Source organism: Elephantulus edwardii, unplaced genomic scaffold (assembly GCF_000299155.1).
Source record: "Elephantulus edwardii isolate Elephantulus edwardi_28Jun2011 unplaced genomic scaffold, EleEdw1.0 scaffold00014, whole genome shotgun sequence".
Taxonomy (NCBI): domain Eukaryota; kingdom Metazoa; phylum Chordata; class Mammalia; order Macroscelidea; family Macroscelididae; genus Elephantulus; species Elephantulus edwardii.
The window spans coordinates 13,178,900-13,191,252 of NW_006399764.1; the positions used below are offsets into that span (position 1 = coordinate 13,178,900).

Consider the following 12,353-nt stretch of genomic DNA (forward strand, 5'->3'; position numbering starts at 1 on the left):
AAGTCTGTTCTGGAGGAAGTACAACCAGCCAGGGTGCTCCTTAGAGACAAGGGTAGTGAAACGCTATCTCACATACTTAGGGTATGTTATTAGGCTGAGCCCGTTTTTGGAAAAAAGACATTCTGTGAAATGTCATTTAAAGAGATAAAGATTCTCAATGAGATGGGTTGACATAGTGACTGTATCAAGGGGGTTGAACGTGGAAGAGATTGTGAGGGTGACAAGGTAAGGTTTTTACCTATTCATACAAAAGGCAACCACTTCTGACGCAGTAGTTATGTGCCATCTGGTAGACCACGACTCACACTAGGTCTGAACTTTGCTCTCTCCTGAGCCAGTCTCACTGTCTCTGACACATCTACCTCATTACCCCATGTGCTGTGTAGTAGTTAAGTAAGCGCTTACTGAAGGAACAAGCAAGCATGGCTATTCCTTGGGGGTTAATAATATCCAGAAACCCATCAAATGCTTCATCTTGTCACTTTTGCTATAAGAAATCTCTGGAAAGCGCGGTTCAGAGGTTAGGCGTTGAGGTGGTAAGAAGAGCTGTAAGGGGAACCCAATGCTTTTGGCATTTTACTGCGATAGATACAGCCCGCCATGCAGGATCATACAGGACGAGAAAGGAACCGCACAGAAGAGAACTGATGGGAGCTCGGGGCCCGCGGAGCCACAGCCCCAGGTCTGCACCCGTGCAGCACAGCCCACCGGCCGCGGGGGGCGCTGTGGGGCTCGCCGAGCCGGGCAAGCCGGGGCGGAGCTCCGGGCGCACTGCATGGCGGGAGATGCGAGCGCTAAGTCCCGCCTCCCGCGGCTGCCGGACGCGTTTCGTTCCCGCCTCTCGGCCGGCTCATTGGTCGTTTCGCTCTTCCGGCAGCGCGGGAGTTTGTGCTGGGTTAGCCCTGGTTCCCCTCGTCACCTGGCCCGCTGAGGCCCGGTTTTGCCGAGACTTTCCGGCTTTTTAACGTGCATTCGTCGCAGGTGGCAATGGAGGGGTCGCCAGCACCTCAGCCTGCCGGGAGGGAGGGAGCTTGAGGGTCCTTGGAGTCTCCGGGGCGGCCCTTTCTCCGTCCCCTCCCGCGCACCGCGAGGATGAGTGCGGCCGGGGTCTCTGCTTTCGAGAAGGAGCATCTCTGGATGTATCTCCAGGCGCTCGGCTTCGAGCCCGGCCCGGCCGCCGTGGCCTGCGGGAAGATCGTGTCGCTCACGCACTTCGGACCGTAAGTCCGGGGCTGGGGGACCGGGGGGCGCGGGGTGACCGCCCTTTGGCGGACTCCACCTGTGACTTAGTCCCATAGAGGCTGCTGGCGGCAGGGCAGAGAAAAATGCCCCACAGCAAGCCGACAGACAGACAGACAGCGCCGCATCCCAGTCCCCCTGCCATCGAGTCGGTTCCCGAGGCCGTAGTTTCGGGGAGGGCACCGCGGCTTGGTGGCTGGTGAATTCAAACTACGTGTTGGCAGCACACAAGGGCAGCGTACCCCCCGGGGCTCGGAGGATAGAGCAGTGCTGGGGCGCGGGAGCAAGGGCTGGCGACCTACTGCTGTAAAGCGAAGCCCTGCCCAGCCCCGGTCCTTCTGCTTTGTCACTTGGGGTCTCTGGGACCCCACATCGGCCCGGGGGCTCCTGACCAGCAACTGCAGAGTCTAAAGTGGAGGCTGAACTAAGTGGGGGACAGCTAACCCCAGTTTGGTGGTAGGGACAAGTGACTTGAGAAGCAAAAGGTGGTGAGAGTTTGGGGAACAACGCGTGCAGATAGATGCTTTTGGGGCTTAAAGGGAGGCTTTGAAAGTACTTTTTTTGTTTTTACTTTTTGAATTAGGAAATAAAGACGTGCCACAGTTAATAGTAGTGAAAGGCATTAAGATGACAAATGCCCTTCTCCTTTGGCCACTTTCGTTATGGTTAGGATCATTATTGGAATTCTTTGTTCACAATGTTTCTGTCTTCTGAAGTTTAAGCAGTGTTTTCCCTTCTGTAAGCGAAATTTGGGATTTAGAAGCCATGAGCCATTGTCTTCAATCTTAATTTCTTTTTAAGTGTAGGATTTGTTCAGTGGCTGTGTGTTTTTTAGGAAAACAAGTTGTTTTGCATTGCAGTGAATGAGAGGGACTGGCATTGTAGTCACTGGAGCCTGTTCTAAAGTGGCAGTGGCAGGAGGAAATAATCCCACTGACTGAGGAGTTGGTTTCAATTCCTGCAGACCTACCTTCGGTTTCTGGAGCTGTAAATCTCCTGCGAAGGGATGTATTCCAGTTGTCAACCTTTTGGTTTGCATCTAGATATATTACTGCCCACTGTATACTTACCTTTGTTGGGAAGACCCTCAGTGACATGGATTGACATCATAGCTAGGGCAGTAGGATCAAGCATATCAGAGATGATAAAGATGGCACAGGAACTGTTGTTCATAGCGTCGCTATGTGTCCTACTCCAGTAGGGCACTTAACAACATACTTTAGGGAGCTCTGATGACTTAAAATATGGAATTACACAGCCAACACAAAGGTGGGGGTTGTTATATGCTGTCGAGTTGCCTGTGACTCATTGTGACCCTATGTACAAGAGCCTTAAACCCTCTGACACACCTGCTCCTAGTACCCTATTCTCTGAATTGCTCCATCTTATCGCGGGTCTTCCTCTCCTGCGCTGTCCCTCCACTCTCACAAACATGATGTCCCTCTCCAAGGACTGGCCCCTCCTTGCAACATGCCCCAAATATGTCAGACATAGCCTCAGAATCTTTGCCTCCAAGGAGCTGCCCGGCTTCACCCTCTCCAGGACAATTGTTTGCTCTCTTAACAGTCTGTGTCATATTCAGTACTCTTCTCCAGCACCACAGCCCAAAGGCATCAATTCTTTCTGTCATCCCTAGTCACTGTCCAGCTCTCCAATGCATAGCATACAATTGCAAAGACTATATCCCAGATCATGTGCTCCAGCCTGATGTTGTTGCTCTTCAGTACCCTAGAGAGGTTCCTGACAGATGACTTTCCCAATTCAATTTGTCTCTTGATTTCCTGGCTGCTGTTACCAAGAGTGTTGACTGTGGAGCCAAGCAAACTAAAACTGGTAACTATCTCAATCTCTTCACCATCCATACTGATGCTGCCCATTGACCCGGTGGTGACAGTTCAAACCCACATGCTGCTTCACAGGAGAAAGAGGCAGTCTCCTCTCTTGGAGTCTGCTGCTTCTGAAACCTGACTGGGTCAGTTATACAACTCTGCAATACACAACCACATACATACTTTCGGTATGTTGTTAAGAAGGGCCAATCCTTGGAGAAGGACCTCATCTTTGGAAAGGTTGGAGAGTCAGCATAAGAGAGGAAGACTCTTAACAAGATGGATTGACACAGTTCCTGTAACCAAGGGCTCAGTTAAATCTGAGATCGTGAGGATGGCACAAGATAGGACACAGTTCAGATCTGTTCATGATCAAGATTATGAACTGATCATGTTTAAGATCAATTGCTGTTAGTTCACTCGATGGCACCTAACAACAACATACCACCAGCCGTTCTTGGCAGTGGATATATAAGGTTGTTCATTTGTTCACTCCACAAATATTTATTGAACAATACTGTACCTGACGGTCCAGGGGTGAACAGAATAGACAAACTCTTTCTTTAAGCAGTTTCATTCAAGTGGGTAAACAAATCTTTAAAAAATATTACAAATTATAATAGGTGCTAGAACAGAACTGGATACTATCTGAAAAGGTCCCAGAGTTCAAGAGATAGAAAGTAGATAGAATGGGTGGAGTTTCATTTGTGTTATGGAATAGAGACATCTAAGGACTGAATTGTTCTACATTATTAAGCAAAGAATAGTAATTTTTTATCTCTTGTGTACTGTCAAGTCAGGTCTGACGGGCACAGAAGGAGGTTGTCCATCTTTCTCCAGCACAGCATCTGGTGGATAAGAATAGTAATTTTAAGTTATAAAATTTGATTCCTTAGAATCAAATTTGATGCTTTTGTTTATTCCTTTTGATTAGGTGACATTTCTTAAAGGTTTTTAATTTCCCCACCCTCTTCCATGATATGTATTTTCAGGTTTTATTTTTATTAAGGGGAATGAGACAATAAAAATATGAAGGGACTTTGTGCAGTTAAACAGAGATTCTAGGAATAGATTCAGTGATAAAGGTGTTCAGATGACTTCTGTACATCATTTGCTTTTCCAGTTCCTTGTGATTTTGAGCAAATTATTTAACCTTTCCACATTTATGTTTCTTTAACTGTAAAATAAGTCTAATAGAATTATTTGGGTTTTTTTATTTTTAATATCATTAGGATAAAATACTATAGTCCATGCCAAAGCATTTAGGACAGCAATTTTAAATCTCTTTTGATTGTTATGAAGATAGATGAATACCTGCAAAATGCTCAAATTAATATCTGACCAGGAGTTAACACTCAATAAATATCAGCTTGTTTTACTTGTTATTCCTTAGATATTGGTTGGTATCATCTATAGTTCTTTCTCTTTTTATGAGACTTGTTTCTTCCCTTTCCTGGTGGTGGTTGTTTGGGCTGCTGTCTGACATGACAGGTTGGTAGTTTGAAGCCATCAGTTGCACTGTAGGAGAGAAATGAGGCAGATGCTTCTGTTAGGATTTACAGCTTTGGAAACCTGATGGAGATGGAGGGTTTCCTTGAGTTGAAATTAACTCGAAGGCAGTGAGTTTGTTTTACTTTTTCTCTTCCTGTGAAAAATTTTCATTGCGATAAAACAAATTCTGCTAGTTTTCTTAATAGATGTTTCGTAAAAGAAAATCTTTTAGTTTTTAATTAACTAAAGTTGATAGTAAGGAAAAATGAATTTTGCCTTCTTGAAGGGAATGGAAAAATAATTACTTAACTGCTAAGCTGTTGTTGATAATGTTTGGTTTTATTAACCATTCTTCTTTTTCTCTGTTTCTGTTTTTCAAACTTTTAGGAACATGTTTGACAAGCTGAACCGTGATGCCTTTCAAATAGTTTCTTATTTTTTATTTCAAACGCTGGACCAGTCTCTTAGCAAAGAAGTTTTCAAGTAAGGAAACGTTGCATTTTCTCTATTCTTAAGTACTTATTCTCAAAGTTCAAAATGGACTATGCCTGATAGAAGCCAGGATTTAATATTTGGCTTCTGACTATTAATTTTGAATGAATGCCTCAAAACTTGGTTTTGAATGTCACTAAATCTAAGTGGGTTTTTGTTTTCCTTTTTAATCTTCATATAAAATTATGTATTTTATAGATAAGATAGATTTTGTTTTATATAATTAGTTCATTGTATTTGTCATAATTTTAATTAATAGGTAAATTATCAACTGCTTCCAATCTTTAAGTTCACTTTTATGCCACATTTTGTTAAGTATCCCAGGGTTTGCTTTTTTTCTTATAAGCATGGCTATTTGTTTTATTTCCAATTCACTGTAAATTCTTATTTTGTCAGTGATTTGTGTCAGTATTTGTTAATTGCTGTAGGCAAAAATGTTAGCTTTTAATTTAGCCTACAGTATTTTTTTTTAAATTATTATTATTTTGTGTGTGTGTGTGTACCATCAAATAGGATCTGACTGGTACAGGAGGAGATTGCCCCTTTCTCCAGCAGAGCATCTGGAGGATTTGAACTGTGTACCTCTGGGATTGTAGTGCAGCTTTCTTGCCACTAGGCTACCAGAGCTCCCTTAGCCTACTGTGTTTTTAAGAAGGAAATGTATAAAAAAAAAATGAGCATTCATTAACCTTGGTTCCAAGTTATTTTGCAAATGTTCTTGTAATTTGGATGTCTTCTTTCTGAAAAAAATGTTCAAAACTTTTAAACTGAGTAAAATTGAGACTTTAAAAAAAATACAACATAGTCTACATTAAAAGGTATCATAATTCATTGCTTAGGATTTTATAGATGTCTGTTATTGTGAAATTAAAGCCATAACAAAACATTTTAATTTTCAACCATTTTTACCTGTACATGTCAGTGACTTTACTTATATTCATCCTGTTTACTACTTTCACCACTAATTCCAGTTAGTTTCTATCACCTGTAAGTGATGTAAGTGTGTAAGTACCTTTAGGCTATAGTTACAATTCAGAATAATACAGACAAAGAAGTAAAAAACATTCTGAAGCCTACAGCCCCAGACTATCACTAATATAATTTCAGCTTTTTACGTTTTTTTTTATTCTCTGCGTATATAATATACTTTATTTAACATAAATATTAGCAGCATGGAGTACACAAGTAATCTTAGAACAAAAACAGACAAAACACTGTTAGGAGAAAGTGATTAATTATAAAGTCTAGTATTTTGACTTGGTTGGAGCCGAATCAAAACTGTTCTTTTTCGTATTTTTATGTCTTGTTTAACCACAAAACAGAAGTGCCCACTACTGACAGTGATATAAATTACCTCCAGGAGGACTAGGTTCCCCTCTTGAGGTTGCTCTCTAGGTATTGCCATTTGTATCTCAAGCGAGATTGTTTTTTAGGCTTACACACATTTATCTAGAAGATCTTTGTGCAAAAGTTAGCCTAGTGCATTCATTGAGACTGTTGACATCTTAACCTGTTTTATAATAATTTTAACAGCTATTCATTCCTTCTTTAATGTACTTCTTCATTCATTAGTTACACTAACGTGAACTCAAAGTACAGATATTTTGAGAGAAAAACCACTCTTTCTCATAGATTGGAGTCTCTCTTTAATTGAAATTGAAGAATGTTAGTGTTGATCCAATTATCGTTAATGTTTCTAGTTTAGAAGGTAAGGTGGTTATTTTTAAATTTTGCTGAGTTTGAGGTGTTTTGGGGTTTTTTCCCCCTATCATAATTATCTTGCTTTTGTTTTTGCGTTTAAGATTTTGCTGGCCTCCATTTGACCAAAAACGTGATGCTGAATTCCGGAAACATTGCTGTGAATGGTTAAAAAAGATTTCTGTAAGTAGTTTCTTTCTGAAAGAGACAAGCTTCAAGAAGTTAAAAAACTCTACCTTTTTAGATGTGAAATCTTGTTAATGCTTTAACAGTAAGTATATAAACAAGGAAATACTAGAATACTACTTTTAGTTAGGCTTTGGTTAGGACTACTTATTTCTGTTAAGCCAGCTTTGTTGATTTATAGACACTCTTGGGGTTTATATTGCAGTTTTTATGTGGAGAAAAACTTTTAAGACAGATTAGTTTGTTTCCCCAAATGGTTTCAATAAAAATTATGACTTTGGGGCGCTCTGGTGGCCTAGTGGCAAGGAGCTGCAACTACAATCCCAGAGGCGCATGGTTCAAATCCACCAGATGCTCTGCCGGGAAAGGGACAATCTCCTCCTGTACCAGTCAGATCTGATTTGACGGTACACTCACACAAAAATAATAAAATTAAAAAAAAAAATATTATGGCTTTATAATTACAACCTTTTTTTTTGTGATCAGCTCTTCTAAGGTTTAAAAAAGTTCAAAAATTTAAACTTGTGATTTAAAATCGATTAGTCCTGGTCATTCCTTTTAAACTGGAATTATGGAATACCTGAGCATCATAAACTCAGTTGTGAATTCTGTTTTATAAAACCTTAGCATGATCTGTTTTCTTTCTTACATGCTTTTGGAAATCTTTTCAGTCTTCATTAAGTAGAACTTTTAATAAAAAGATGTTTATACTCTTAGTGAGTATGCAAGAAGCTCTATGTGCTGTGCTGGGGAGCTCGGGTATTGTGTCTCCTAGGAACTTGCATGGCTAAACCAAAGGCTTTATGATTGGATTCAGCTACCTTTATGGTGTACCAAAGAGGTAATTGAATTAAACAGCAGTTCTTTGGGAGAAAGATGAGCAGTCTCTTCCTATAGCCTTTGAAACCCAGTGTAGGGTCAAGCTATGAGTCGGTTCCCATTTGAAGTCTTGACTTTTTGAGATGCAACGTGCATCTCAAATTATTTATTGCTGGAAGCCATTTTGTCGGTTCTGACTTAGCAGCTCTATGGACAACGTAAGAAAACCCTTCCAGTCCGGGCCCCACAATCTCTTCTGTGCATAAACAGGCGATGTATCAGTCCATGGCCTTGAAAATACCCTTTCATTTACCCTCTTATGATTCCAAGCATCATATCCTCTTCTAGGGACTGGTCTCTACTGATAGCATACAAAATAATGTAAGATAAAATCTCACCATCTTACCTTCGAAGGAACACTTTGGCTGCTTTCTAAGATATATTTGTTGGTACTTTTGGTAGTCCATAATGTATTTAATGGTTTTCATCAGTTCCACAATTCAAAGGCATCCTTTTGTTTTTAATTATTAAAAGTGAAGGTAACTTGAATCACTTAAAATGGAGATCAAAGACTGTGGATTACAACTCAGCATAAATAAAAAATTCTTAAAAGAGGACAAATAGGCAGCATCTTTTTTTTTTTTTAATTTGTTGGATTTATTTCTTTCTAAAGTTTGTACATTTACATATATCATATACATATTTTAAATCCTTCACTGTTTTGCATGATCTCTATTACATAAAAGCCATTTGAATGCAATAAACTTTGTTGTAAATAGGCAGCATCTTGATAGATGGATGAAAGATTGAAATTGTCAAGGATCCACAGTGGCTAATAGAGATAGCAGTCTAGAAATCAAATGACATGTTGCATTTGGCAAATCTGCTGCCAAGAACGTCTTGAAAGGTTTTTCTTTAGCTGCACAAAATTGGTAAACATTTCAAAAGACTGAGTTTTAGGAAGTCTTTAGTAGTTTTTGTAGGTATCTATCACCTGTGTTGTTGTTAGGTACCTTTGAGACTACTCTGGACTCAATGTGAAGCTGTGTACAACAGACTACAATAGGACTTCTGGGCCATTCACAGTCTCTGCTGTTTTTGAGCCCATTATTAGAGTCACTTGTCTTTCCATCTTTTTATTGAAGGTCTTCCTTTTTTGACTATTTCTTCGGCAAGGACTTTATGCTTAGAAAGATGGAGAGTCAGCTAAGGAGGGCGACACTCAATGAGATGAACTACCATAGTAGACTCAAGTGTGTAAGATATGATAAGGATTGCATAGCATAGGACAGGGTCAGGTCTGTTCATAGAGTCACTATGAATTGTACTTGATAACATCTAACAACAATTGTGTGTGAAGGCTGACAGGGGCTCCATAGAGCACTAGTGAATAGAACATAGCTTTTTTTAAAAAAACAAATTGTATTTTATTATTTTTTGTGTATATTATCAAATCAGATCTGACTGGTACAGGAGGAGATTGCCGCTCCTTCTCCAGAAGAGCATCTGGTGGATTCGAACCGCATACCTCTGGGACAGCAGTGCAGCTTCTTGTCATTAGGCCACCAGAGCTCCCTAACACAGTTTTAAAGTAGTGACAGGTGCTTTAAGTCGGAAGCTGGTGAGATGGTCTGCTAAGGGAACAGGACTGGACACTTTCATTTTTTGCTTAATGGATGTTTAATTCGCATATCACTTAAAATTATTTTGAAATTTGATTCTTATTCTGGCAAAAATATATTCTATGCATTTGTTTCTTGCTTAAAAAAGTAGTATGATATAGTTACAAGGTTTTATTGGTAGGAAAGCCTTCAAATTCACTCTTGTTTTATAGGCTGAATGTGGAGGTAGCTTTCCTCAAGTCGTTGGCTCATTATTTATTTCTCCTGGAGGACCGAAGTTTGTTCATCTGATGTACCATTTTGCAAGATATGTTGCATTGAAATATATTAAGACCTGTTCTAAAAGTAAGTCATATATTGTATGAATTCTTTTTTAAAAATTCCTGTTAAGTTTTTTTCTATTTTGTAAACTATCAAGGGATTTTTAATAAAGCAAGGTATGTTAATATACCTTAAAAATAAAGTTATTATTTTACTAGAGCTGTCGTTTGAAATCTTCTGAGCATAACTAAAAGACATATTTATTATAATTATTATGTTTCAGTTTATAGGAATCAGGAAGCTTTATATAAAAGGATAGGTAGTAAATATTTTAGGGTTTGTGATCACATATGATCTTCTGTATATTTGCTTGTTTTTGTTTTGTTTTTTAACAACCTTTCAAAGTAACTCACTGCCTTGAGTCAGTTCCAGCTCGTAGGGATTCTCCGTTGGGTTTGTAAGGCTGCAAATCCCATTGCCTGTCCCCTTTCCCCCCAGAACCATTAGTGGATTCTGATTGTTGCAGACACCTGACCTTTGGGTTAACAGCACAATTTGATATGGGCTATGCAAGTAGAGCTTCTCAACTTTTTACTAGATTGTGTTAAAGAGAATAGTAGCTTATGCTTAAATTATATGTAATTTATAGATCCGGTTAGGAGTGACTTGCATATTTTGGGGAAATGAACTAACTTGAAATTAACTTGTTGATTGTTAAATTAACTTGAAATTTATTGTCTCTGAAACCCCTCTGGAGGGCTGTGCGTTGATTCCAACTTGATGGTCCATATTAATAAAAACTTAAAAAGAAGTACTTGCTTTTGTGTTTTTATGTGTATGTGTTTGAGTGTGTTCAATTCTACCGTCTAAGGATGCGTTTATTATATGAGGTTAACTTAATATTTTAAAGTTAATAAAAACTCAACATTTTGATGTTTAATTTTTAGTCTGAGTTTTCTCTGATCTCTGATTGTGTTTTGTGCAGATTCTTCAGTACATTTAGCAGATACATTTAATGTAAAACCACAAGATTTGCATAAGTGCATTGCCAGAAACCACATAGCACGAAACAAATTTTTCCAAATCTTGCAAAGACAAGATTATGTTATCCGAAAATATCAGGAACATGCACGGTGAGTACTAGTCTGTTAGTGGGAAAATGAAATTTTTTTTGGTCTTTAAACAAATAACATCAGTGTAACTTCAGTGGAAATAATCCGTGCCTACTTAAAATGGTTAAGTGTTTGGCTACTGACTGACTGACAGTTCAATCTTCTTTAGAGGTTTAAACTGTCTTTCCAAGCATAATGTTCATCTTCCTAAGCATGTTGTCCTTCCCAAGGAGTCGCCTCGCCTAGCTACCTGCCCAAATGATAAAGGATGAAGCTTCGCCATCTTTGCCTCCAAGGAGCTCTCGCTGCACCTTTCTGTTTGTTCTTTTGAAAGTTGAAGACCTCCAGTGAAAAACATTGACATGATGACTTCAGCAGTGGGCACTAGTGTGTCAGAGAGGATGAGGCACATGATTGGGCAGGGTTCAGGTCTTCTGTTAGGGTCACTGTGAGGTGTACTTGACACGATGGCATTTAACCAGAGACTTCAGAGACTCAAGTGGATTAGTAGTAAGAAGTTGTGCTGCCAACATGGTTCAAATCCATCAGCTGCTCCTTGGAAGAAAGATGGACAGTATTCTGTGTGATTTACCTTTGAAAACCTGCCGAAAGGTCATCATCTATGAGCAGGTTCTGACTCCATAGGATATAAAAGAACAACAGAGGGTGCCTCAGCAGACAGGCTTGTTGGTTTGCTTCTGGGAGATTCGAAACCCTATCATAGAGCAGCTTTGCATGGGGTCAGCAAGAGAGCAGTCAACTCTGTGACAGCTCACAATAATGATACTGCTTCAAAATATTGCCAGTAGCTTTTAGTTGCTTGTTGGTGTTTTGTTTTGGGTTTTTATTTTTATTGTGTTTTTTAAAATTTGTATGTGTGAGGAGAATTTGTATTTAGAATTAGCCAACTGGACTCAGTTTAAGTAATCCCTATTTTGTTGGCAACACCCCAAGCATCATAGTCAGGATCAGGTCGAACACAGGACTTTTTCTCTCCTTCAGTTTAATCAGGGTGTTGACCTTGGCCACATCAGTCTCATAGAGCTTCTTCACAGCTTGTGTGGTTTGGTGCTTGTTGGCCTTGGCATCCACAATGACCACAAGTGTGTTATCTTCTATCTTCTTCATGACTGACTTGGTGGTCAGGGTAAACCTGATGATGGCATAGTGGTCAAGCTTGTTTCTCCTGGCGGTGCTCTTCTGGGGCTGCCTTCAGAGTCCCAGTGTCCTAGGCCGCCGGAAGATGGGTGACATGTAGATCTCGTGTGTGTGTGTGTGTTTGTGGCTGTGGATGCCCTTCAGGACTGCCCTCTTTGCTTTTACTTCAGTTTTGGGAGGAGCAGTGGCTTCATTCTTTGCTTTCAATGCCATCTTCATAGAAAGGGTTAGTATTTAGTTTTAAAGCCAGCACTCTTTTGAATAAAATATTTAAAAATTTTAGACCTATTGTAAGTGAAAGCTTAGAGAAAAGGAAAAATTTTTCTTAGTCAAGAAATTGAGTTTCCATATATGCTTTTCATTTTTTAATATAGAAATATTAGAGAAAAGGAAAAATTTTTCTTAGTCAAGAAATTGAGTTTCCATATATACTTTTTATTTTTTAA

At 39.5% G+C, this 12,353-nt stretch overlaps 1 protein-coding gene across 1 annotated transcript in view; it reads left to right on the top strand.

Annotated features, from left to right (window-relative positions):
* The first annotated feature begins 1,092 nt into the window (after positions 1-1,092).
* The window catches only part of HAUS6 (HAUS augmin-like complex, subunit 6), a 35,801-nt gene continuing 24,540 nt past the window's right edge, over positions 1,093-12,353 (top strand). The window contains exons 1-5 of the mRNA XM_006881348.1: positions 1,093-1,220; positions 4,947-5,042; positions 6,854-6,932; positions 9,589-9,721; positions 10,623-10,770. Coding sequence (XP_006881410.1) covers positions 1,093-1,220; positions 4,947-5,042; positions 6,854-6,932; positions 9,589-9,721; positions 10,623-10,770 — 584 coding nt within the window. The remainder of the gene's footprint in view (positions 1,221-4,946; positions 5,043-6,853; positions 6,933-9,588; positions 9,722-10,622; positions 10,771-12,353) is intronic.